Raw genomic sequence first — 27,865 nt, 5'->3', positions numbered from 1 at the left:
GGCGATGATGTGAGGGCTGGAAGTGGCTGTGGGAGTGGCCATGATGGGGGCAGAAGTGACATCATCAATCAGCGTCGTGGTGGTAGCTGCATCAGCCGCATGGCTAATGGTGTTTCCGAGGCCAGGGGAATCTTCTGGAATGTTCAAGGAGCGCTGGTTATGGAGCTGGGTAGATAAAAGTTTGTTGTACTTACAGTTTTTGATGTTTGAGATGGAATTGAAATACTGTTTGTTGAGAGTATGAATTCTCCTGAGGGTGTAGTACAGAGTGGGTCCTTTGCAGTTCTGAGAGAGTGTGGCCCTCAGCTGAGGCAGGGATGATTGTCGAGAGGTTAGGTGCCGGCGCATTGCTGCGAGCGTGGAGCGGAGGATCTTGAAGGAGAACTCTATTGTACTCTATGCTACTTTCTCCCCACCCCCACCCTCCTCTAGCTTATCTCTCCATGCTTCAGGCTCTCTGCCTTTATTCCTGATGAAGGGCTTTTGCCTTTGGATGCTGCTCCTTGGATGCTGCCTGAACTGCTGTGCTCTTTCAGCACCACTAATCCAGAATCTGGTTTCCAACATCTGCAGTCATTGTTTTTCCCTCATGTAATGGAGACCCAGGTTTGAATCCCACCATGGCAGATGGTCGAATTTGAATTCAATTAAAAATTGAGGATAAAAAGCTTGTCACATGGTGACCACGTTAATTGTCAGGAAAATCCATCTGGTTCATTAATGCCTTTTTTAGGGAAGGAAATCTGCCGTCCTTAACTGGTCTGGCCTACATGTGACTCCAGACCCGCAGCAATGTGGTTGACTCGGAGCAGCCCTCTGGACAGTTAGCGGATGGTAACAATTGCCAGTGATGGCCACGTCCTATGAACACAAAAGGAGTCAGTCCAATGTAACGTTATTATGACCATTCTATAGTTTTGCCTCAAAATGTGTGTTCGTTCATTCACTCGTGGGATATGGGTGTTGCTGGCTGACCAGTATTTATTGATTTGTCCCAGGTTTAACTTGAGAATAATAGAATCCCTATAGTGTGGAAGCTGGCCATTTGGCCCATCGAGTTCACATCAGCCCTCCAAACAGCATCCTATCCAGACCCACTCCCCTATCCTATCTCTGTAACCCTGCATTTCCTATGGCTAATCCACCTACCCTGGACTGTGGGAGGAAACCGGAGCACCCAGAGGAGACCCACACAGACATGGGGAGAATGTGCAAATTCCACATGGAAAGTCAGCCAAGGGTGGAATCGATCCCATGTCCCTGGCACTGAGGCAGCAGTGCTAACCACTGAGCCACCGTGCCTCAAGCTGTTGGGGAGCTGCCTCCTTGAACCACTACAGCCCACGTGCTGTGGGATGACTCTCAATCAGGCAATCCTCTGACCAGACTCAGGAAGAGGTAACGTAAATCTGCCCATCTCTCCTGCTGCTAGCTCTCTGTCTGCATAACATAAAATGATACAAAATTTCTAATCTTTTTATTCTCCTGGGGGGAGGTGGGTGTCACTGGCCAGGCAAGCGTTTATTGCCTGTCCCTAGTTGCCCCCTTGAGAAGGTAGTGGTGAGCTGTTGCCTTGAACCTCTGCAGTCTGCGTACTGTGAGTTGACCCACAATGTCCTTAGGGAGGGAATTCCAGGATTTTGATGAGTGACACTCAAGGAACGGTGATCTATTTTCAATTCAGGATGGTGAGTTGCTTGGAGGGGAACTTGCAGACAGTGGTGTTCCCATGTATCTGCTGCCCTTGTCCTTCTAAATGGAAGTGGTAGTGGATTTGGAAGATGCTGCCTGAGGAGCATTGGTGAATATCTGCAGGGCCTCTACTGCTGCTGAGTGTTGGAGGGAGCGAATACTTGTGAATGTGGCTGCTTCATCCTGGATGGTGCGAAACTTCCAGTTTTCTTGGACAGTTCGTTCTTCCCAGCCTGTGCTTTGAAACCTGCAGAAGTTGAGTTGTCCCCAAGGAGTTACTGATCTGTTTGGAGACATTATACAGGAAAATCTCCTCACTAAAGGCAGCACAGTGGCACAGTGGTTAGCACTGCTCCCTCACAGCGCCAGAGACCCGGGTTCAATTCCCACCTCAGGCGACTGTCTGTGTGGAGTTTGCACGTTCTCCCCGTGTCTGCGTGGGTTTCCTCCGGGTGCTCCGGTTTCCTCCCACAGTCCAATGATGTGCAGGTCAGGTGAATTGGCCATGCTAAATTGTGAGCCCTGAAGAAGGGCTTATGCCTGAAACGTCGATTCTCCTGTTCCCTGGATGCTGCCTGACCTGCTGTGCTTTTCCAGCAACACATTTTCAGCTCATGCTAAATTGTCCGTAGTGTTAGGTAAGGGGTAAATGGGGCATGGGTGGGTTGCGCTTCGGCGGGTCGGTGTGGACTTGTTGGGCCGAAGGGCCTGTTTCCACACTGTAATGTAAATGTAAAGGGTGAGACGGGGGAGGGGGTGAAGGGCAGCAGTCATTCCAGATTTCCCTCTGATTTATAGCCGATTTTTTTTTTTAATAGCCAAAACACTTAAATTATTCTCATGCACAAACCAAAATGTTGATGGATGCCTATCTACGAAAGCAGTTTGACAGAGTACAATTTGACGAGACGTGTCAAAGCACAAGCTGTAAATTGAAAACTAGTTATAAATAAATCTGAACGGACAAACAGAAGAATTTGGAACTTGACGATCCACAATGTGGTCGAGGCGGATTCTGTGGATGCATTTAATAGGATTTTAAATGGACGCGTGAAGTGAAAGGAATCCAAGGACATTGTTGATGGAGTTCAGTGAAGAGGAGAGGGGGCTAGTGAGGACCATCAACCATTTTGGCCTTACCTTCCTGCTTCTATAGTTCTAGTTAATCGTGTTAACTAGGGCAGGGAATTAAAAGCTATTGACCTGAGTAGAAACATGTGCCCTGTAAATGGGTGAGGGTATCATTTGATTATAAGACCATGGGAGCAGAGGTAGGCTATTCAGGCCATCTAGTCTGCTCCACCCATCCAGTGAGTCATGGCTGATCTGATAATCCTCAACTCCACTTTCCTGTCTTTTTTTTTTTCTCTTCATTCCTTTCCGGATTAAAAACCTGCCTGTCTCAGCCTTTCAGGTTCTTAATGACAGTGCCACGGGCGTTGAAATAGGCCATGCAGCCCATTGAGGGTCAGGAAATAGAAGATATTGACCCATCTTGTGAGGAGAAGCAGTCATATTTGACCACTTCAGGGGGGAAAAATGAGTGTGTCATAAGGGGCAATGTTTTCACACAGGGTGGTACGTGAATGGAATGAGCTGCCAGAGGAAGTGGTGGAGGCTGGTACAATTACAACATTTTAAAAGGCCTCTGGATGGGTACATGAAAAGGAAGGGTTTAGAGGGATATGGGCCAAATGCTGGCGAATGGGATTACATTAGTTTAGGATATCTGGTCGGCATGGGCAAGTTGGACCGAAGGGTCTCTTTCTGTGCTGTATAGCTCTGCCTCTGACTTTCTTATTCTCTTCAAGGATATTCTTACCACCCATCCATTCACCAAGATTTCTAACTGGAGTAGTGGTAACACATACTTCCATATTACCATCGGGAACCTGGTGAGAGGCAGCAAGCTCCTGTGTGAAACGTCTCTGGTAAGCATTACTCAACCAATGAAATCTTAGCAAGATTTGTGTAAAGCTCAATTTGCCCAAAACTATGCTGTCTCTATCCTAATTTGCAATAGATCCCATTCATCTATCACCCCTGTGGCGCCTCTGTGATCTATATTGACTCCTAATCCATCCTGAAGAAGGGCTTATGCCTGAAACGTTGATTCTCCTGTTCCTTGGATGCTGCCTGACCTGCTGCGCTTTTCCAGCAACACATTTTCAGCTCTGATCTCCAGCATCTGCAGTCCTCACTTTCTCCTCCTAATCCATCAAGACCTCCATTGTAAAACTCCCATCATTGTTTTCAAATTCCATCCTGTCTTCAATTTCCTCCAACTCTACAACTCTCTGCAATCTGCATTCCTCCAATTCTGGCCACATCTCCTTCCCTGTCTCCTCCCCATTGGTGGTGGTGGTACTTTCAATTGTGTACACCTCTTTGGCTCTGGAATTTCATTCCTAAATCTCTCCGTCTCTCTACCTTGAAAGCTCTCTCCATATTTTGGAATTGAATCTTATTTGATAACTCTCCCATGAAACACCTAGGTATGGCTAAAGGTGCTATACAAATGCAAGCTGTCTAGTGAAGAGTCAGGCTGATGGTGAGTCAAGTTGCCACCCACCCAGTTTTTTTTTCAAAGGTCCTTTTGAGAAATGTATGAAGTATAGACCAAAAAGTGCACATCTACTGTTGTTCCTCCAGTGTAGAATACTTTACCAGCAAACCATGCAATCGTGATGATGAGCCTGACAAAGTCTGAGAGTTCAGCTTTTCAAAAGGTGACCACCAACAAGCCGGACTACATAATTAGACCAGTACCTTCACAATAGAACATGGTATTAGTCATCTGTGAAACTACTCTAGAAGTCTTGTCACTAACATAGAACAGTTAGCATATGAACAGACCCTTTGGCCCATGTCTGTTAAAATCCTCTGCATTAAAAAAAAAACCTCTCATATCTCCTTTAAACTTTAGCCCTCTCACTTTAAACCTGTGCCTCCTAGTATTTGATATTTCTACCCTGGGGAAAAAAACTCTGACAATCCAACCTATCACTGCCTCTCAAATCTATATATTTCCAACAGGTCACCCCTCAGCTTTCGACTGTCTAGAGAAAATGATCCAAGTTCATCTTCTAGATAAACATAGAAGGTAGGAGCAGAAGTCCATTCAGCCCTTCAAGCTTGTTCCACTATTTATCACTATCATGGCTGATCATCCAACTCAATAGCCTAATCTTGCTTTCTCCCCATAACCTTTGATCCCATTCGCCCCAAGTGCTGTATCTAGCTGCCTCTTGAATACATTCGTTGTGGCATCAACTACTTCCTGTGGTAATGAAAACTCTCCAATCCAGGCAACATCTTAGTAAACCTCTTTCACACCCTCTCCAAAGCCTCCCTATTCTTCCTGTAATGTGGTGAACTGTACACATCACTCCAAACGTGGTACAGCTAAAGTTGCAGCTGTATAAAACATGACTTGCCAACTTTTATACTCATTGCTGCAGCCATGCCATACACCACCTTTACTGCCTTATCCACTTGTATTACCTCTTTCAGGGAGCTATGAACTTGCAGTGCAAGATCCCTCTGTATAACCATACTCCTAAGAATCCTGCCATTTACTCTCCACTTTCCTCTTGCATTTGACCTCCCAAAATGCATCACCTCACAACTTTGCAACTAATCTATAACCTGTTGGACCCTTTGACAACCTTCGTCCCTGTCCGCAACTCCAATTTTCATGTCGTCTGCAAATGTACGAATGAGACCACTTTCATTTTCATTCAGTTACAATCAACAGAGATCCCAGCACTGATTCTTGCTGGACACAGCTGGTTACAGGCCTCCAGTCAGAAAAACGCCCCTCCACAACTACCCTCTGTCCTCTATGACCAAGCCAATTTTGTATCCAACTTATTGACTCTCCGTGGATCCCATGTGACATGATCTTCTGGACCAGTAAACCATGAGCGACCTTGTCAAATGCTTTAGTAAAATCCACACCGACAACATCCACTTCCTTACCCTCAGCTCCATTCCTTGCTCAAAAAAAAACACTCAATCAAGATTGAGGCACACCACCTCCCCCACATAAAGCCATGCTGAATTTTCCTAATAAATCCATTTTTCTCTCCTCTCTTCACCTCTTGATGTTCCGATGCAAAGGCTGGATCTGTGCACTGAGTCATGGATGAGAGACTTGTTTAAAAATTTTTAAACATTCTTTCGTGGGATGCCTTTCGCGGTCAACATTTGCTAATTATCCCTAACTGCCGCTGAACTGAGTGGCTTGCTACTGTTTTTGCAAGGGCAGTTGAGTCACTCGCATTGCTGTGGGTCTAGAGTCACATGTAGGCCCAGACAGGCAGTTTTCTCCTTTTAAAGAACATTAGTGAACCAGACGGGTTTTTCGGACAATCAGCAAACAGACAAAGAAAGCAGAGAGGGTTATCATGATGATGGGCAGGTGCGGCATGGATGCTAGTGTGGGCTATGGGCTGAATGGCCTGATTTTTAGGTCACAATCTAAGGACACAGGTTGAGTCATTGGATCTGAAATGAGAAATTTCTTCACCCAAAGACTGTGGAATTCTCTAACACGCAAGCCAAAGCATTGAATGCTTTCAAAAATAAAGAGTTGGATATGGGGAGAAAGCAGGAACAGGGGATTGAGTTGGATGATCAGATTGAATGAGGGAACAGGTTTGAAGGGCCAAGTGGCTACTCCTGCCCTATTCTCCGTTTTAAATGTTCTACAGGCTTCACCTTTGTTTTCCTCTCAACAGGGATACAAAATGGATGACCTATTGACCTCCTATATCAGTCAGATGTTGACCTCTATGAACAAGCAGTGGAACACTAAAGCCAGTAAGTGAACTTATTACGACTACTGGATCTGGGTCTACGAGGTGGTCCAACTTCTGAGGCCTGTGGGAAATCCTTGCAGCTGGACAAAAACGTTTTCCACCCAGGTCTGGAGTACGAGAAAGAGCCCTCTGCAAAGTTCTTCCGACAGCAGCCCAGACTCCTCCTCGAGTGAGGATGACTATTTGTAGTGTGTGTGTTTTGTGTGCATTTTTGAAACCCTCTATTTTAAGGCGTCTCAAATGGAAAATGACAAACCAAAAGGAAACAGAAAATTAGGGCTTTCAAGCAGGCTTCTTAATTGTGACCTCTTTCTCCGATGAAGGAAATCCAGGCCTACAAAACCGGATTCTTAACTGACCTCTTCCCCTGTCAAAGGAAATCCAGGCCTACAAAGTAGGCTTTTAGTGGCCTCTCGATCTGAAGAAAGGAAATCCAGGCCAACCGAGGAAGCTTTTTCTTTTTGGCAACTCTTCTGCTGCACTCGAGTTCTGCTATGTCCTTTTTCAGAAAGAGTCAATCCATCTTGGTTTTGGACTTTTGATACCTTTGATGTAGCTTCTGCGTAGCTGTGGCCCAGATTACCGGCAGCGAGTCAAATCTCGAAGTGTGGTCATCCTCACTAACTGTAGTAGCGGAGTCAAAATTTTACAGCTGCTCACTGCCATGCTGTGGCCCATGAGTTAGACTCCTGCCTTCAGAAGAATCTGTGGCCAGGCTGTGCACAGTTGTAGCCCCTCCCAATGGAAAGGCCCCCGTTTGTATATTGTGTAAAACCCTGTTCGCTCCAAATGCAAAGGGACTTCTTGCATGTGAGGTGTTCCTTTTCTGTGCCTGTTGTAATCTGACCGCCTAACCCATCTCCTCCTCGTTCCCCTCCAGCCATTTCTGTGCACAGCTGAATATTTGAAGTGCGTGCATTTTCTTTCCTAAAGCTGAGAAAACTGACCCCCTCTAAACCAAGGGTGTCTGCTGTGGATCAATGACCAGATTAACCACAGGGTCATATTATTGTCCCTCACATTCATTCCCACTTGGGGTTATTCATGAACATGTCACTGCCTCAGCTTGTTCACTTCTCATCTCTAATCTCCACACCAAAATAAAGCACTATTTTAGTCGCTTTCCCCCCAACAGGATGCGTTTTGCAGTTTGCATGTCAAGGATTGCATTTATCCCTGCTCCCCTTTTCCACTCCCCCCAAATCCTGCTCGTATGCTTCCGTCCCAGCACCAGAAAATGCACTTTGTTGAAATTTCAGCAAGGGTTTTAACCTGAACCACTTGTGCAACAGGTTTGTGGGAATTGTCGGATTTGTAATTCTTGTAGTCACCAAGTTTTATAAAACCTAAAATTATTTGTTTTATCACCCTCTGTTGGGTTTGTCCTAAAACTATAGAGCTGTGTGTTACTGGCTGGCAGTGAATCTGTCCTTGAGCACATCACAACCGAAATGACTAGGAATGTTCAAGTCCATATGTCTGGAGAGATGGCAAATTGGAGCTTGTTAGGTGTAGAGTCTTCTGGATACTGGCAAAGGATTCACATCTTAAAAGATCTTGGTTTTTCTCTCTCTCGCCCTTTTTTTTGTTTTCTCCTCCTTCTCGCTCTCTTCCATCCACCTTGCTCTCCCCCACTTCTCGCTCTTGCACTCCCTCCCTCCCCTCTCGCTCTGGCTGTTCTCTTTCCCCAACACCTCTAAGTCTGCTCCCTGTGTCTGCCCTCACTCTCCCTTCCTGTGGCTGTTCCCACCCTCTGACTGTTCCCACCCTCTGACTGCTCTCCTGCGCTCACTCTGTATTTCAGAGTCTGTCTGGTTTCAGTTCAAATGTTCAGTTCTGGTTTATTTTTTTTCTCTCTGTCTTATGCAGGATGTGGGAGGGGAGCAGGACTCCCTTCCTTCGAGGGTGGGGGAGGACAAAGAGAGAGACAGGAAAAATAATTAAGGTCACTTCTTCACAATGTTCCTTGTGACCCTAAAGCCAGAATGGGTTGACAACTATCACATGTACCAGGGTCACCGTTTCATGAGAGAGACAGTGATTCAGGAGCCAATGACCCTGTGTCAGGCACTCTTCCTGCTGTTGACCACAATGAGTGAGCCCCATCAGGGAGCCGGTGACCTGTGCCTGAAGCTTGGACACTACGCTGGTACCGAATGGGATTGGTACTTGGGTTTGGGCGATCAGTGCTGGCCTCTGGTTGGAGCGTGATCTATTCGTGCGCTCTTGCTCACATCCCCCGTACAATGTGAGAATTTGATCAGAACACAGCCGGGCCTGTCCACCACGCACTGGGAACCACCTGCAACTCCTGATCGCTGCCAGGCCATGACGCCTTGCTTGCTCCAATCAACTGATCTTTAACTGAAGTGAATGGATGTCGCTTTGTTTGTAAATAATGCCAGCTGAGGCCGTGCTTGCCAATTGGGTGAAGTCCAGTGTTTGTTTTCAATGGAGAACTTGTTGGATTGACTTGTCTCTGCAGGCACTCCCACCAAAGAGAACAAATCCCTTTAGCTCCAAGTGCCGGAGTCCCATTCAATGTTGGGCTCTCACTTACACTGCCACTGTGCCTTTTCTGAACAAAATAGATTCTATTTTAATCACATATCATTGGTTGTCCTTTGCCTATAGGTTGGGAGTCATTTGGTTAGAAGTAAAAATAGCTCTGGGTGACTGACTTCCATGTTTTGTAGTTACATTGGCACCGTATAACTCAAACCTTTTTAGAATGATAGTTATTTTTAACCTGCTCTGTGAGTCAGTTTGAATAGTGGCTGAAAATGTTTGGATTAATCCAACCCTTTTTAAATGACCATTGTTGAGTCATTATGCCATTATCATGAGGGATAATCCATCTGCTCCCCTTATGTTTTGATTCTCTACCTTCCCAGATCATCAGTGATTCTCCCCCCACCCCTCCATGCACCCACATTCTAACGTCTTTCCATCCTCCCTGTGAACACAGTCACGTTGGACAGAAACTGGGGAAACCACTTTCACAATCGGCTTTGTGTCTCTCTGTGAATAACCACATCCCCCAACAATGCATGGGGTTATGGTTTGGTTTTGTTGAGGTCAAGCAGTTGTTTGGAGGCTGCAGGGGGTGTTGTTTCCCTCTTGCTGCCGTCTCTGCAGCTGTCCCGTGTCATGTTTTTTTTTAGGCGATCTCCGGGTTTTTCAGTCCAGCTTGCACTGCCTTGGTTATTGCTGCCAACTCGTTCCGAAGTGGCTCTCCAGCTCAGGAGATGCTATCTCTCGTTGGGTTTGATTGGCCTTCCCCAAAAAGATCAATAATGGTGACCACAAGGGCGCACCACTGAGCCTGCTGCTATTATTGCTAATGTGTTTGCAAATGCTATGGGGCCTCTCGCACTCTGATTGAATGGGATGCTCCCTCTAACATTTCTAACCTTGTGTCAAGTCTTGAGGTTAGCAACCTAGGAACCAAGAGAGAGATGCAAACATTGTACCTTGCAGGTAAGGCCACATTGGACCTATCTTGACTTGGTATTGGCTACTGCAAGGTGGCCTCTGTGAGATGCAATAGTTCCAGTGCCAGTTATTTTGCTATCTCCTGTCTGGCCCTACTAACCAGGGAAGTAAAGGTACATCTCACCAGAACAGGCCTAATAGGATTAGACTGAGAACTGTAAAAACATACAACATAAGTTCTAACCTACAGTGATTGAATCTGTCCAACGCTGGTCTCCTGTGGGGGATTTATTGCCAGTATTTTAGAGTCTGTGTTAAGTGCAAATGCTGTTCTTTTCTGAGAGAGTTACATTATTTTGTCTGTCTTGCTCCTTTCCAAGAGGGCTGTTTTCATGGACTGTCATTCTACATGAACTGGGAGCTTGGGGGAAGGAAAAGGTTCATGAGTGACTGTAACGCAGTCTCCCTACCCTGCTCTGTGACATCTCATTGAGATAAAACAGTGGACTTGTGTATCTGCATAACCTTTTTATTAAAGGACTTCACTGAGGAGGCAGACTTTATTTTTGCTTTGAAACTGAAGGTCAGATGCCAAATCACCAAAATGGCCACCGTTTACTTGCCTGACACTAACGTGGCCTGTCAGCCATCTTTACTTCTCAGATCATTTCCCAACCAGTTCCTGGCCTTGGGGAAGGATTTGACATAACACTGCCCATACTTGTATAATTGTCAGGTGTCGTGTGTTAATGGCAGTGCCTTCACACAGGATGTTTTGGAGTTTGCATCGTGGGGTCCACCCTAATGTGTATGTGAGAAGGGGAGGAGAACAGACAACAGTTGGAGTGATGCTCATATATAATGCAATGAGGGGAGCAGTTGATGGATTTTGACAATGTATTAGCTCATAAAGCTCGCAAAAGCACAGTTCCTGAAAGGTTGCTGCTCATGCTCATTCCCCAGCCTGTGCTGCTTCTAAAGCCACACAGGAGAGAGGCATAGGACAATGAGCTTGGAATAAACTTCAAAGCTTTTATTTTGTTGTCTCTTTCCCATTCCCCTCCAATGTAGATAAAAGAACCTGTTTGTCTTTGACCACCACTGGTATATGAACAATATATTTGTAAATAATGTTAATAAATGAACTCTTATATTGTGACTTTTTTAAAAAGATGGTGAAACTAGTGTGGATGCATGGTTTGAGGTTAAATGCCAGCTGAAGACAGTGTTTGATTTTTCTCACCTTCCGGGGGTCAGATACACCTGAGTGTCTAATGTTGTGTCTGCAGTTTGCATCTGTTTAAAAAATGTACCACCGGTGTATTAAATACCTCTGTGATCCATTGTCTTTGTTCCTTTGTGTGTCTGTATATGTTTATAACTTTTGATGGGGTCAGATTAAGAGGGGTGGGAGAAACTTCTGTGAAATCAGCACAGGCCTGATTCCATTCTGTCTGCTCCACACATATGCACAAAGCGTGTCTGTGTGCATTTTTCTGTTAACTTCCATGACTGTTGGTGTTGTCAGGGAGCTGGCTACATGTGGGAATGTAGGAGTGGGATTGGGATATTTTGTCCTTTCAGACCATTCTGTCATTCAGTGGGATCAAGGCTTATTTATGACCTAATACCACATGTGGTTAATTTCCATCTTTATGGGATGGCGGGACAGTGTTACTTGCTCATTCAGCCAGTGTGTGGTTGGTGAGAGCTGAAAAAATTGATGGAAGTCAGATATTATGCTTGTAGAGCATAAATGCTAGAGCTGGTATTCTGAGGGGATGAAATTAACTGCGATAGTGAGCTATTTGAATCAAAAAATCAATCTTGTTCATTTATTTATTATAATGTCTATCTTGTTACAAAACAGTGAAAAGTGTTGAATGTAATGCAAGGCAAAGAATTCTTTTCTCTCCGCACTTTAAGTGCCCAGAATTTCTACATCATTACACTTCAATAGCACAACAAAGGAATAACTATCCACCGTCTCCAAGTCTAAAATGTTTTCGAACCTTCACACGTGCCTGGATGGGTGCAATTTCAACAGCACTCAAACATTTCACCATCTTGATGTCGAAACATATCGCTGTTGCTGGGTAAAAATCCTGGAATCTCCTCTGTAATGACATGGACTGCAGCAGTTCAAGAAGGCAGCTCATGCTCGACCTTCTCCAGGGGCAACTAGGGATGGGCCATAAATGCTGGGCCCAGCCAATGGCACCCACAGCCAGGGCAAATGAGCCCACTTGAGTGGCACTCCCTCCATTTAATTAAGCAGTTGCCTGCTTCACCCCTTCAAGGGAAAGTTTTGACCTTTTTTGGTCTATAGTTTTTATTTTTATTTTTTAACCTATTGTTCTGATCAGCCTGTCCAGGGATGTTATTGCAGGACTCTGGAGCAGGTCAGACTTGAACCTGGGCTTCCAGGTCCAGAGTAATGGCACTGCCACAGCATATCAAGAGTGACCCCCATTCCTAGTTTGTTTCTTACTGTGTGGATGGATAAATGACCAGAAGGACCATTATGAGGGAACTGTACGGATTGGTTATGGAGTTGCATATCAACATGGACCTAGCTTGAATTCAGGTTTCCCCTGCTCATTAATGGACGCTCAAGCCAATTAATATTGTAGCTGCTTCCTCTTTCCACGTTCTCCAACTGTCCTGGTGTCATTTAAACTCTCATTTGTTATCCAGGCCCCTGAACCACTGACTCCATTATAACTATTATTGACACTTTGTGCTGCAGTATTCTTCAGCCTACTGTTCTGTCTGTTACATTCGGTCTCACGGGTACCGTAAGTTTTTACAAACTAGTATTAATCAATGGCTCGCTCTTTCTCTCACAACAAATCGCACAATTTTTGAAGGCGGTGTGTTTCAGACTTGTGCTGTTGTGTTTTTTTACATACAATTTTCTCCATCATGCTATTAGTAGTTCTATTGTTGTTACAACACGAGGTTAACCCTACCCGCCACCACTAATTTAAACCAGCAATATAGGAAAAAATGTACCCTGTGCAGTAATCTGTTAATTCAAGAGGCCAAGAACTATCCCCATAGTCACTATTTAAAGTACCAAAAATTTAAGAATTTGGAGAATAAAGTCCTACATAGAATGTTAACTAACAACTATTTACAACTCCTTTCTCTCACCTATCTTCTACTTTCCCTTTTATATAATAGGGTCCAATAAAACCCCCAATTAAGACTTACCAAAAAATTCAAATTTCAAAGCCATCCAGCTGTCGGGTCTTCTCTTTGTATCTTCCTCTGGTTTCTTGGAGGCTTCTGTTTCACTGGTCATTGATTGATAGATAAAGGTACCTTTTTAAGAGAGCTTTTCTCCAGGCAGTCTGCATATGTTGGTGGCTTGGCAGTTCTCCTCCGATTTGTTCAATTCCCCAAAGCATTGGCTCGTTTCACTGGTGTTAATATTGTCAAAATACCAGATTCAAACTTGATTGGAGTTTAGTATCTTGGGTATAATTTAAACTGATTGGCAGAATTCAAATTTGTTTTGGTCTCGTAGCAACCCAGGTACTGCTAGCTGCTGGAGCAAATGTTAGAATCTAAATTCTTCAGCACTCTGTGCTTGCTAAGTTCTTCACTCTCTTAAAGGTACAGTATACCTCCACACCTTCATAACACTATTCATCTTAAAAGACATCCCCTTGCCATTGGAGACTTTTCTTGCTATCTATTTGATAAATGTTGCGAAGTCGCCATAGTCTTACCAAACCACAGAGCCACTCACTCGATAGAAAGATGACAGCTGGTGGTTTAACCTGAGGGTCACCATGCCTCAGGTGAGCAAATAGGTGAAGAAGTAGAATCTTTGTGGTTATCTCAGCCAGTGTGGGAATTGAGCGTGCGCTTTTGGTGCTATTCTATATCACAAACCAGCCATCCAGCCAAGTGAGCTAACGACAAGTATAACATCATGGGGCAGCATCTGCTGATTTTGAACATTGATTCCCAAAATCCCTCTAGTGGAGATTTTCCTCACTCCATGATCATAGAACCCCTACAGTGTGGAAAGGAGCCATTCAGCCCATCAAGTCTGCACCAACCTTCCAAATAGTATCTCCCCCAAATACTTCTACCTCCGTAATCCCATGTATCTCATGGTTGACACACCTAGCCTGCACATTCCAGTGCACTATGGAGCAATTTAGCATGGCCAATCCTAATAACCTAAACATCTTTGGGCTGATGGATTGGAGTGGAACAGTGGCACTGTAGGAATTTTTTTCTTTATTCATCACGGGATGAGAGTATTGCTGGCTAGGCAGCATTTATTGTCCATCCCTAATTGCCCAGAGGGCCGTTAAGGGTCAAACAGATTACTGTGGGTCTGGAGTCACATGTAGGCCTGACCAGGTAAGGATGGCAGATTTCCTTCCCTAAAGGACATTAGTGACCCAGATGGGTTTTTCCATCAATCAACAATGGATTCATGGTCATTATTAGACTCTTAATTCCAGACATTCATTGAATTCGAATTCCACCATCCAGCGTTCACGGGATTCAAACCCAGAACGTTACCCAGGTCTCTCGATTAACAGTCCAGTCCATTCATTCCTGATGAAGGGCTTTTGCCTGAAATGACAATTTTCCTGCTCCTCGGATGCTGCCTGACCTGCTGTGCTTTTCCAGTACCACTCTAATCTGATTTCCAGCATCTGCAGCCCTCACTTTTGCCAAGTCCAGTGATAATGCCACTAGGCCATCGCCTCTCTTGTTGCTGCATTATTAATCTAGAGGCTAATGTTCTGGGACATGGTTTGAAATCCCACTGCTGCATCCTTTAGAATTTTATTCCAATAAATGTATCTGAAATTTAAAACTCCTAATGGTGACTGTGTGAAACCATCGTTAATTGTTGCGCTAACACGTCTGGTTGTTTTCAAGTGAAGGGATGGTAACTCCAGATCTACAGGTGGACTCTAATTGCCAGGCTAGTGCAGAGGGCCATTATCATTTTTTTTATTATTTAACCTATTTGTCTAATTGGCCTGTTCAGAGATGTTACTACACGCCTTTGGAGCAGGTGGAACTCTCCTTCTAGGGGTAGGGATACTACCACTGTGCTACAAATGACTCCTAGCAATATTATTGTGTTATAATGGCTGGGTGTTGCCCCCTGTAGGGATGGGCAATAGGGATGTACAAACCATGAGCACCAAAACACATAGCCAAGATGACCGGTAATCTTGAATTTTCATTTTATTTTTAAATAAAACACTAACTGCTCCAATTTCTCCCTCACCACCCTCTGCCCCCTCCCACAGCTGAACTCCACATTTGCATGTAGCTATTAAGATTGAACACAAGTCACAAAGGTAGTGGAGAAAGTTCCAGGGTTTAACTGCGGGTGCTGAAGATCCGGTGAAGATGGAAGGATTCACCCACTGACATGGCCGACTCTTCACTGCCTCCTCCAAGTGGCATGGTTAGCTAGTTCCTCACCTATTGCACCATCTCCTCTTGAGCCACGTAAGAGATGGGCGAATGAGGTCAGCCTTGTCAGCGACTCTCACGTCTCGAGAGCAAATTGAATCACGAGTTTCATTCATTGGGTCCTCGATCAGTCTGAGCACAATGAGGGAACTCTTCCTGCCAGTGGACTCCCAAAGCCAGCGACACTGGGGAAAGGATGCAGGTGGACATCACTCTGTAGCTACTTGTCTGCACAGCCTGCTGCCTTTCCTTATGTACTTGGGATCGTACCATTCCTCCTCCCTTCTACCACCTTCTACCACCATCTCCACCCCCGCAACTACACCCTGACAACATCTTCCATTTATTTTCCAACCGCTGGTCAGGCAGGGCCAATGGCATCTGATGTGGGTGTTGTGTTCGACATTCTGTCACCACTGTAGTCAGCTTCTTTGGAAATGGACCAGACGTTGTTCATTTCTGAAACACACAGAATTGTGAAAATTGAATCAGACTCCGCATCATGTAGGGAGTTTGATCTAGATTTTCATTAAGCAGATGGAAAATGCTTGTTTTAGTATGTGGAAACTAAAACCCAGTGAAAAGCCATTTGTTCCATCTGACCTGTACTGGTATTTCTAAAGCTCCCCAAGGGGTTTCAGATCTTGTTGGACAGTGGGTGCTGTGCCTATTTCTGGGCCAGAGAGCTCCAGGTTCAAGACCCACATTTGAGTTGGATGGCCACAGCTGGTACCATCTCCAGGTAAATTGATTATCAGCCTGCTAACCTTTGACCTATGCTTGACCAAACTCTCTCACCCTCCTAACCCAAGCAACTCTGTGATCACCCTCATCTTTGTTGTTCCAAACAGCTGCACAAGTGCTTTGGAAAAGCACATGAACAATTTCCTCTTCACATCCCTCTGCCAATTATTTTCTCTATTCCTGGGGTATCCCTGTGTGTACTGATTAGCTATGGACTGTGCACCTGAGGCCAGGAGTCAATATTTCTCCAAACTCTATTGTTTCCAAAGTTTACCCTAAGAACAGAATTGTTTGGCTCAGTAACTCATCAATCCTGCTTTGGTGGAGATGCAGCGTAGAAATAGACCATTCGGCCCAACCAGACCATTCTAGCATTTATACTTCAGTCTAGCCTATTCTCATCCGCCTGTATCTGGGCTATTGGCATTAACTCTCCAGTCCCTTCTCCCTTATTGAGCCTCCCTTTAGATACACTTGCACCATTTCCCTCAACTGCTACCTGACATAAGTTCCAAGTTCTCATTACACTCTCTGATTCAGAGATCCTGAGCTTTAGATCGCATAGCTTGGTCCTCCATCACACACACCCATGTTTGCTCCATCTCAGCTCATTGGCTGCTGATATTGTTACTTGTGATTCTGTTACCTCTGAAACCCCAACTATTTCAATGCGCTCCTGACTGGTTCCTCAGCTCGAAACACTTAAACCTAGCCAACTGCTCCATGAATGTAATGTCAGCCAACATAGCTTCCCTGACTCTTAACTCGCACCAAGTCCCTGTTCTCCCATCATCCCTATGCTCACTGATCAGTGCTGGCTATCCATCAAGAAACAACTTGACTTTAAAATTCACCCTTTGTTCCAATCCATCCGTGACCTCACTCCCTCCTTGGCTCTTACCTATCCTCCAACCCCGCCCCGTACAATCTAATCCTGATCTCTTGTGCAGTCTCGGATTTAAGAGCCACGTTGTTGGTGGCTGTGCCTTTGGCTGCCTGGGCCTGGACCTCTGCCATTCCCTGCACCTGTCTTTAACACATTTCTTAAAAGCAAGCTGCCTGAGCAGGTTTTTGGTCAACTAGCCTCATATTTTCTCATGTGACGTAGCAACACACTATTTTGTTACATAGAATTCCAACAGCGTGGAAGCAGGTTATTCAGCCCATTCAGCACATCCACCCTCCAAAGCGCATCCCACCCAGATCCACCCACCACCCCTACCCCCTCACCCTGCATTTCCCATGGCTAGCCTGCACAACATGAGTAATGTAGCATAGCCAATCCAGCTAACCTGCACATCTTTGGACTGCAGGAGGAAACAGGAGCACCCGGAGGAAATCCACACAGGCACAGGTAAAACTCCATACAGACCGTCGCCTGAGGGTGGAATCAAACATAGATCCCTGGCACTGTAAAAACCACTTGCCACCCCTGTATGCCTATGAAGCAGTCTAATTTACACTGGTGCGGTGGCTCAGTGGTTAGCACTGCTGCCTCACAGCGCCAGGGACCGAGTTCAATTCCAGCCTCGGGTGACTGTCCATGTGGAGTTTGCATGTTCTCCCCGTGTCTGCAGGGGTGTGCTCCGGTTTCCTCCCACAGTCCAAAGATGTGCAGGCTGGGTAAATTGGCCGTGCTAAATTGCCCATAGTGTTCAGGGATGTGTAGGTTAGGTGTGTTAGGGGAAATGTAGAGTGTCAGGGTAGGGGAATGAGTCTGGGTGGGTATACACTTCATAGGGTCAGTGCAGACTTGTTGGGCCGAATGGCCTGATTCCACACAGCAGGGATTCTATGACTACCTTAAAAGTGTCATCTAAATGTAAGTTATTGTTGTTTTCAAGACATTTCTTCCACATTCTCTCCTCTTCCAGAAGGTTCTACTCCTGCTCCTTAGTGATGGAGCAACTTGAAAATTGTTATGCCCATTTATCATATTTGCCTAAAGTCTCCATTATCTCTCCACAGCCAGCTCTGATCATGAAAACCCTCAGCAATTGCTGCTGTATTCCAAGTTCAGTCTCTTGTGAATCCTACTCCTCTTCCCACCAGTTCCCTCCTCCTCCTCAATCTCTAGAATTTTCTCGGTGAGTTTTTCCAGCTCATCTCCTGGATTTCCTGTCCTAATGATACTGTGGGTCAGATTGCAACAGGTGGACTGCAGCGGTTCATAATGGCAGCTCACCACCACCATCTCTGGGGCAGTTAGGGATGGGCAATAAATGCTGGCCCAGGCACCACACATTTCATGAGGGCAAATCCTCCTTAAAATCTCTACCTCTGTAAGTAACTTTTGGTCACTTGTGTTATCTGGTTCCATTTTAGTATAGTGAAAGGCATCATATAAAGGTACGATGCTGTTTTTGATACAGACCTGTTTGAAACTTGCTATAAACCAGGTTATCGCTGCCACTTCTCTCATATGGAAAGCATGGCAATCCGTTCTCTCTCCACCTGAAATAAAACAAAGCCAAGGAAACTGGACTTATACTCAATGAAAAACCGCTTGCACTTTCCCAACAGTTGTGTTGGTAACTTTTCTATTTACAGTTAGAAGAAATTTACAACCCCAAAGTATTCCGAAATCTGTTGACTGTGGCCTCTGCGCTCGGTGAGGATCTACCCGAGGTGTGCCACCTCTGAGCCAGGAGGCTGGCTTCAAGTCCCACCAGGGGAGCGAGGGATTAGAATTTTACTACCAGTGGAACAGAACGAGATGGGCGGGCAGTATTTTGTTCGGATGATTTATTATTTGGTTAATTGATTGGGGCTCGGAGTTTTCTGAAGTTTCCTTTTTCCTCACTCTGCCTGCCTTGTTCCCTCCCTCTGTCTCAGGGTTTGTTTCTGAGCAGACACCCACTTGTGTGTAAGGGACCGGCAGCATTGATTAGATTAGATTAGATTAGATTAGATTAGATTACTTACAGATTAGATTAGATTACTTACAGTGTGGAACCATGCCCTTCGGCCCAACAAGTCCACACCGACCCGTCGAAGCGTATACCACCCAGACCCATACCCCTACATTTACCCCTTCACCTAACACTACGGGCAATTTAGCATAGGCAATTCACCTAACCTGCACATTTTTGGATTGTGGGAGGAAACCGGAGCAAACCCACGCAGACACGGGGAGAACGTGCAAACTCCACACAGAGAGTCGCCTGCGGCGGGAGTTGAACCCGGGTCTCTGGCGCTGTGAGGCAGCAGTGCTAACCACTGTGCCACTGTGCCACCCACATTGCTCAAGCCTTACCCTCCCCACCCCCGCCAATCAGTTCAATGGGATTGACACAGCTAAGTCTGCTCCCCACACTCTGAGAGCTGGCTCTGAGGGAGCTGGATTAGTGTCAAGGACTTTCCACGTGTAAATAAAGGGTGACTTGGTGATGGGATACCGGCCTCTGTGAAGTTACTTCAATAAGATTCAGCCAAGAATCTTCTGCTGTATCTTCATCTTGCCCCAATGTTTGGAGCTCATTGAGTTTTTATGTTTTGGTATTTCTACAGCCAGCTCCATGTTGCAATATGTCATTCCTACCTTAAACATCTTTCCTGAGTACCATGAAAGACTCAACTAGCATGCTTAGCCTGCAGGACAATCATTGCAATATTGTCCTGCTTAATCTCTAGTCTACAGAATGAAAATGGTACACAGGAAAAAAAAAGTCTGCTCCCCATTCAGAAGGCTAGGCAGCAGCACACCATTCTGCTCCACCCCAACCCCGCCCCTGTCCACCCTCACCCCTGCCCCCTGCCCCGGAATTCGATTTTTATCGAATGTAAGAGTGTAATGATGACAATGATCCATTGTCGATTATCAGAAAAACCCGTTCGGTTCATACATGCTGGAAAAACACAGCAGGTCAGGCAGCATCCGAGGATCAGGAGAACCTATGTTTCAGGCGTAAGTCTTTCATCAGGAATCTGGCTGAAAAGCTTCAGAGCAGAGGAAAGGGGGTGGGGGGTGGGCACAGTGAGAGAGGGACTCACAGATCTTTGTAGAGAGAGGAGGAGAACTTATTCAAGGGAGGCATCCTTGGAAGAGATTACACAGTCAGGTTGAAATCAACTAGGAGAAAGTGAGGTCTGCAGATGCTGGAGGTGAGAGTCGAGAGTATGGTGCTAGAAAAGCACAGCAGGTCAGGCAGCATCCGAGGAGCAGGAGAATCGATGTTTCGGGCAAAAGCACTTCATCAGGAATCCTCCTGCTCCTCAGATACTGCCTTGACAGCTCCTCGTTTGTATGTTCATGTGTGCACACCTGCTCATTGCGGCACGGCCTCAGAGTCAGAACGCTGTGATTTCCAAAACTATTCTAGGGATTTGACGGCACAAACCTGTCAGATAAAGGCTGTAACTGCCCTCTCCGGTGCCTGTACAGGAAACCTATAACCCCTCAACCTTGGTCATTGTCACACTGTGCTTGTGGGATCTTGCTATGCTTTGGGCATGTTCTGTCTGGGGCTACTGGAAATGTTTCTTTCTTTATTCTTAAATGCGGGATGGTCACGAAAGGCGACATTAACAGCCCAATCCACACCCCGAGAGCAATAAGAGGATGTTTCTCAGAATGCTGCCTGGATTAGGGTGTAGTAGCTATAAAGAGAGATTGGACAAACTGAGATTGTTTTTACTAAAGCATCAGATGCTGGAGGGGCGAAGGGGGGTGGGGGTGGTTTATAAAGTCATGAGTGGCATGAATAGTCAAGGTCTTTTCTGCAGGGTAGGGGAATCCAAAGCTAGAGAGCATTGGTTTAAGGTGAGAGGGAAAAGATTTAAAAGGGTCATAAGGGACAACATTTTCACGCAGTGGGTGGTGCACGTATGGAATGAGCTGCCAGAGGAAGTGGTCGAGGCTGGTACAATTATAACATTTAAGAGGCATCTGGGTGGGTATATGAATAGGAAAAGTTTAGAGGGGGATATGGTAAAAACAATGACTGCAGATTAGTGGTGCTGGAAGAGCACAGCAGTTCAGGCAGCAGCCGAGGAGCAGTAAAATCGACGTTTCGGGCAAAAGCCCTTCATCAGGAATAGAGGCAGAGAGCCTGAAGGGTGGAGAGATAAGTGAGAGGAGGGTGGGGGTGGGGAGAAAGTAGCATATGGGCCAAGTGCTGGCAAATGGGACTAGATTAATTTAGGATAGCTGGTCGGCATGGAGGAGTTTAACCGAAGGGTTTGTTTCTGTGCGGTACAGCCCTTGTATTCGATGATAGAAGTATATAAAATTATGCGAGGGATGGATAGGCTAATTAGGCAGGCTTTTTTCCAGAGTGGAAATGTCGAGAGGACGTAGGTTTAAAGTGAGAGGGGGAAAGTTTAGAGGAGATGTGCGAGGCGAATCCTTCACGCTGTTCCTGCAACATAGCTGCTAGGGAAGGTGGTAGAAGCAGATACAAGAGCAACGTTTAAGAGGCATTTCGACAGACACATGGACAGACTCCTCCCAGCCTGGTTATACTCTCTCCCACCCTCTTCCATCAGGCAGAAGATATAAAAGTTTGTATACACATAGGTTCAAGAACAGCTTCTTCCCCGCTGTTATCAGACTTTTGAATGGATTCTCTTTAATGTAGGAATTGGTCTCTCTTTGCATTTTCTCATCAGCTCCAGCACTGCACCCTGCACTCTGCCCTGTTACCCTGGTGCACATGTATACTATAATCTACCTGTAAAGCACAGAAAACAACACTTTTCACTGTGACATTGGTACACGAGACAGTAATAAATCAAATCAAACAGAGGGATACAGACCATGTGCAGGGTTTAGTTTAGAATGACATTATTTTCAGCACAGATGGGCCAAAGGGCCTGTTCCTGTGCTATTGCGACACATTAAATAAATTCAGCATATAAAGATAATATTGCCATTGTCCTGCTCACTCAGTGGGGAGAGATGACTGATGCTGGTTTAACCTGAGGATTACCAGATTAGAGGTGAGAGGAGAATCTGTTATGCTAACCTCAGCCAGTGCTAGGAATTAAACCTATACTGTCGGTGTCACTCTGCGTTGTGAGCCAGCTATCCAGCCAACTGAGCTAACCTGATACCAGCAAGCACTTACCAATTGAAGGTGAATATTATTAGGATCAATGCGGCTGATACAACATCTGCTGAAATCCACATAGTTCTGTACTGAGAAGGGGTCTGGATGGAACAATAAAAATAAAGTCAATGCTTTAAGATGCTCCCATTTGTGCCTTCTCGAGTACGCTCAGTTCCAGGAACCACATCCCAACAAGTATGTAGGAAATGGTGGAGATGCATCAACGATTCATCAGGATAATACCAGCTCAAATACGGTTAAAATGTCTTGATGACTAACATCAGAATAGGCTTGTATTCAGCTGAATGTAGAAGGTTATGGAGTAATTTTTAATGTTAGTTCATGGGATGGGGGTGTCACTGTCTGGGCCAATATTTATTGCCCACCCCTAGGTTCTCTTTAAGAAGTTGGGGGTGAGCTGCCTTCTTGAATCACTGCAGTCCACATGCTGTAGGTGAACCCACGATTTTGAGCCATCGACATTGAAGGATTTAATGTGTTTAGAACATCGAAGTTGTTAACAGAGTGACCCTGATTGCATTACAGAGTTACAAAAGACTCATACATTGCCAAAAAGAGCAGCTATTCCAAACTTGCTGTGTCTTGTACTCATCAGGGCAAATGCAAGAATGCCAAATTTCAAAAGGTCACAACAATCTAGACTGAAAAGTGGACGGGTATTCATTGGTTGACTAAGTCCCTCTTATTGGCTGAGACATTGGGGAGCTACAGGCTCCGTAGTTTTCCAGGTAAGTCACAGGAAGGGGCAAAGCTCAAAGATATTCCTTTTGTTTGGAGGCAAGGGTCGCTGCACAGGTCATTTCTAGCCCTCCTGGTATTTGGGGAACCTGTAATTCAGCCCCTCTCTGCAGAGATTGCTACCCGGATTCTAGTGTCATTTTCAGGACAAAGGATTGGGAAGAGGCCATTCAACCTCTCTAACCCAGTTTGCCCTTCAGTGAGATCATGGCTGGTTTCTGTTCAGAATCCATTTACAGGTCGTAATGTGTGTTTCATTAATGTGAATTTGCTGTAATGTGATTGACGGATTGGGGAAACTGTTCCTAAAGCGCAAACTTTTCAAGCGTGTATTGGTTTGAACACGATTCCAGCCCCATTAGTGTAAATGGTGCTACTATTACATGATTTTCTTATAAAATGGGACTAGAACTGCCGTATTATAGCAGAACTGACTGTACTTGTCTTCCCTTAATAAACTCTGCAATAGTCCTCACACACTAATAAATGTTCGCAATTAGCGTTCTCCCGCTGTAGCCATGGGATTGGTGAACAATACAGGCATTTGCTCACAGTAATTTGCCAGGAAGGTGGGGAAACTATTCCAAGCAGGAAAGCCAGGTATTATAAAGTCATAGAGTAATACAGCACAGAAACAGACTCTTAAGTCCAACTCATCCATGCTGACCAGATAATATAATTTGATCTAGTCCCATTTGCCAGCACTTGGCCCATATCCCTCCAAACCCTTCCTAATCACATACCCATCCAGGTGCCTTTGAAATGTTGTAATTGTACCAGCCTCCACCACTCATTCCACACACGCACCACCCTCTGCGTGAAAAAGTTGCCCCTTAGGTCCCTTTTATATCTTTCCCCTCCCACCCTAAACCTATGCCCTCCAGTTCTGGACTCCCCCACTCCAGGGAAAATACCTTGTCTATTTCTCTTATCCATGTCACTCATGATTTTATAAATCTCTATAAGGTCACCCCTCAGTTTCTGACAGTCCAGTTAAACAGCCTCAGCCTGTTCAGCCTCTCCCTGTAGCTCAAACCCAGTAACATCCTTGTAAACCTTTTCTGCACCCTGTCAAGTTTAGCAACATCTTTTCTATAGCAGGGAGAGCAGAACTGAACACAGTATTCCAAAAACGTTGTTGTGATGGAGGGATGACCTACCATTAGAAACCAGGGCCAGTGGAGTTCCTTCAGCTGCTGTGGAGCATTGGTGATGACTGAATGGGCACCTGAGCACCACACCAAAGAAAAGAGCCACAACTCACTCACAACATAGAGGTTGGTGCTGATGTTGGCAGCTGCATACATTCTGCATTCGAAAGAAAGACATTGATCAAAAATAATTTCCCTTTGCTCAAAACAACCCCTCAACTTACAGCAACAAGCATCGACTCTCGCTGAATCCCAGAATCGCCATGGGGAAGAAGGAGGCCAGTCAGTCCATCACATTTGCACTGGCTCCCTGAGCATTTTGACTTAGACCCACCCTTGCAATGTCACTGGAATCCAACATGTTGTTTCTATTTAAGTAACCATCCAATGCCCCTCTCGAATGCCTCAAATGAACCTGCCTCCACCACATTTCCAGGCAGAACATTCTACACCGTAACCATTCATGAATGAAAATGGTTCTGCCATATCACATTGGCTTCTTTTGTATTTGATTGGTTAAGCAATAACAAAGGGGTGGTTTCGTTACGACACGACAAAATATGAAGGATTGAAAGTGGCCTTTATCTGCTTCCGTATAAAATCAAATCAGGCAGCCCTCTGACCAGACCCAGCAAGAGGTAACATCGGTCTGCCCATCTCTCCTGCTGTTAGTTCTCAGTCTGCGTAACTAAAATGGTACAAAATTTCTACTCTTTGGTTAGCACTGCTGCCTCACAGCGCCAGAGACCCAGGTTCAATTCCCACCTCAGGCGACTGACTGTGTGGAGTTTGCATGTTCTCCCCGTGTCTGCGTGGGTTTCCTCCAGGTGCTCCGGTTTCCTCCCACAGTCCAAAGATGTGTAGCTCAGGTGAATTGGCCATGCTAAATTGCCCGTAGTGTTAGGTAAGGGGTAAATGTAGGGGTATGGGTGGGTTGCGCTTCGGCGGGTCGGTGTGGACTTGTTGGGCCGAAGGGCCTGTTTCCACACTGTAAGTAATCTAATCTAATCTAATCTTGGGTGATGTCGGTGTCGCTGGCTAGACCTGCGTTTATTGCCTCATGAGAAGGTGGTGGTGAGCTGCCTTCTTGAACCGCTGCAGTCTATGTGCTATAGGTGGGTCCCTTAGGGAGGTAATTCCAAGATTTTGACCCAGTGACACTGAAGGAACAGCAACACATTTCCAAGTCAGGTTGGTGAGTGACTTGGAGGTGATGTTACACGGGGTGATGTTCCCATGTATCTGCTGCCCTTGCCCTTCGATCTGAATATGACCATGGGTTTGGAAGGTGCTGTCTAAGGATCTTTGGTGAATATCTGCAGTGCATCTTGTAGATAGTACACACTGCTGCTACTGAGTGTCGGTAGTGGAGGGAATGGATGTTTGTGGATGTGGTGTCAATCAAGTGGGCTGCTTTGTCCTGGAAGGTGTCAAGCTTCTTGAGTGTTTTTGGGGCTGTACCCATCCAGGCAAGTGGGGAGCATTCCAAGACACTCCTGACTGGTGCCTTGATGGATTTTGGGAGCCAGTTACTCACTGCAATATTTCTAGTTTCCGACCTGCCCTTACACCCTTAACATTTATATGGGAGAAAGTGAGGACTGCAGATGTTGGAGGTCAGAGTCAAAAAGTGTGGTGCTGGAAAAGCACAGCTGGTCAGGCAGCATCCGAGGAGCAGGGTGGGAGGATGTGTAGTCTAGGTTCCGCGTTCCGCGTATCAGGGTTCTGAAAAGACCACTCCCTCCGTGACTCCCTCGTCAAGTCCACACCCCCCTCCACTCCTGGCACCTTCCCTTGCAACCGCAAGAAATGCAAAACTTGCACCCACACCTCCCCTCTTACTTCTCTCCAAGGCCCCAAGGGACACTTCCATATCCACCACAAATTCACCTGCACCTCCACACACATCATCTATTGCATCTGCTGCACCCGATGTGGCCTCCTCTATATTGGGGAGACAGGCCGCCTACTTGCGGAACGTTTCAGAGAACACCTCTGGGACACCCGGACCAACCAACCCAACCACCCCGTAGCCCAACACTTTAACTCCCCCTCCCACTCCACCGAGGACATGTAGGTCCTTGGACTCCTCCATCGCCAGACCATGGCAACACGACGGTTGGAGGAAGAGCGCCTCATCTTCTGCCTGGAAATCCTCCAACCACAAGGGATGAACTCAGATTTCTCCAGTTTCCTCATTTCCCCTCCCCCCACCTTGTCTCAGTCAAATCACTCGAACTCAGCACTGCCTTCCTAACCTGCAATCTTCTTCCTGACCTCTCCGCCCCCACCCCACTCCGGCCTATCACCCTCACCTTGACCTCCCTCCACCTATCGCATTTCCAATGCCCCTCCCCCAAGTCCCTCCTCCCTACCTTTTATCTTAGCCTGCTGGACACACTTTCCTCATTCCTGAAGAAGGGCTTATACCCGAAACGTCGATTCTCCTGTTCCTTGGATGCTGCCTGACCTGCTGCGCTTTTCCAGCAACACATTTTTAGCACTTCCGTTTCTGGTCAATGGAAACCCCAGGATGTTGATAATGGGTGTTTCAGTAACGGTATTGCCATTGAATAACAAGGGGTGATGGTTAGATTGTCTCTTATTGGAGATGGTTAATACTTGTGGGCACAAATGTTACTTGCCCAAGCCTGGATATTGTCCAGATTTTATTGTACTTGGACAAGGTCTGCTTCAGTATCTGAGGAGTTGGAAATGGTGAACCTGATGAAGGGGCAGCACTTAGAAAGCTTGAGATTTCAAATAGGCCTGTTGGACTATAACCTGGTGTCATCTGACTTGTGAGCTTGTTAAAAGATGTGATAAGAGTGTAAGTTGTTGCTAACCTGATCTCTTTGCTGGAAATCTCACTGTAGCGTATGTTGAGTTTGTCAATTTTGTCCTCCTGTAACTCTTTGATGGGCTTCTTTCCTCCGTGAATGTGCACAAATCCAGGCATCATCTGCTGCACAAATGATCTCATCGCATTGGGCAACCAGAGAACCTGCAACAAATAATAGGAAATATCCTGTGAACTTTAACCCCATCTAACCATGTGGCAATTTCTCCACTGCCACCACAGTTAGAAAAATTAGGGTGGATCTCAGAGAAATGGATCAAATTCTAACAGATCTAGACAAGATTAAATGCAGGAAGCATGTTCCCAATAACCAGGGAGTCCAGATCAAGGGATACGGGGTAGACCATTTAGGACTGAGATGAGGAGACATTTCTTCATTCAGAGAGTGGAATTCTCTGCCTCAGAAAGCAATTGAGGCTAAAACTTTGAATGTTTTTAAGGAGTTAGATTTCATTCTGAGGGCTAAAGGGGTGGGGAGAACGCAGGAACAGGGACTAGGTTGGATGGACATCTTGAATGGTGGAGCAGTATACATAAGTAGGGTCAATACAGAATTGAAAATGTGTTGCTGGAAAAGCACAGCAGGTCAGGCAGCATCCAAGGAACAGGAGAATCGATGTTTCGGGCATAAGCCCTTCTTCAGGAATGAGGAAAGTGTGTCCAGCAGGCTAAGACAAAAGGTAGGGAGGAGGGACTTGTGGGAGGGGCTTTGGAAATGCGATAGGTGGAGGGAGGTCAAGGTGAGGGTGATAGGCCGGAGTGGGGTGGGGGCGGAGAGGTGGGGCACCTTCCTAACCTGCAATCTTCTTCCTGACCTGCTGCACTTTTCCAGCAACACATTTTCAGCTCTGATCTCCAGCATCTGCAGCCCTCACTTTCTCCTTGACA

General features: G+C 45.8%; 2 protein-coding genes across 6 annotated transcripts in view; one reads left to right on the top strand and one right to left on the bottom strand.

Moving 5' to 3' along the window:
- Positions 1-10,479, top strand: part of myo7aa (myosin VIIAa) — a 190,377-nt gene extending 179,898 nt beyond the window's left edge. For 2 of the 3 annotated variants that reach the window (XM_043692431.1, XM_043692432.1), the window contains 2 exons: positions 3,504-3,623; positions 6,435-10,479. In XM_043692431.1, the coding sequence (XP_043548366.1) occupies positions 3,504-3,623; positions 6,435-6,524 (210 nt within the window). In that variant the 3' untranslated portion in view covers positions 6,525-10,479. The remainder of the gene's footprint in view (positions 1-3,503; positions 3,624-6,434) is intronic. The other variant, XM_043692430.1, reaches the window with a different exon arrangement.
- A 4,584-nt stretch (positions 10,480-15,063) lies between these two features.
- Positions 15,064-27,865, bottom strand: part of gdpd4a (glycerophosphodiester phosphodiesterase domain containing 4a) — a 95,194-nt gene continuing 82,392 nt past the window's right edge. For 2 of the 3 annotated variants that reach the window (XM_043692434.1, XM_043692435.1), the window contains 5 exons: positions 26,964-27,121; positions 24,127-24,274; positions 22,226-22,308; positions 18,532-18,611; positions 15,064-15,872 (listed from right to left, as the gene is read on the bottom strand). In XM_043692434.1, coding sequence (XP_043548369.1) covers positions 15,775-15,872; positions 18,532-18,611; positions 22,226-22,308; positions 24,127-24,274; positions 26,964-27,121 — 567 coding nt within the window. In that variant the 3' untranslated portion in view covers positions 15,064-15,774. The remainder of the gene's footprint in view (positions 15,873-18,531; positions 18,612-22,225; positions 22,309-24,126; positions 24,275-26,963; positions 27,122-27,865) is intronic. The other variant, XM_043692433.1, reaches the window with a different exon arrangement.

Source organism: Chiloscyllium plagiosum, chromosome 6 (genome assembly GCF_004010195.1).
Source record: "Chiloscyllium plagiosum isolate BGI_BamShark_2017 chromosome 6, ASM401019v2, whole genome shotgun sequence".
In the NCBI taxonomy this organism is placed as follows: domain Eukaryota; kingdom Metazoa; phylum Chordata; class Chondrichthyes; order Orectolobiformes; family Hemiscylliidae; genus Chiloscyllium; species Chiloscyllium plagiosum.
The sequence above is the reverse complement of the archived record's forward strand: the minus strand, read 5'-3'. Positions and strand labels throughout refer to the sequence as shown.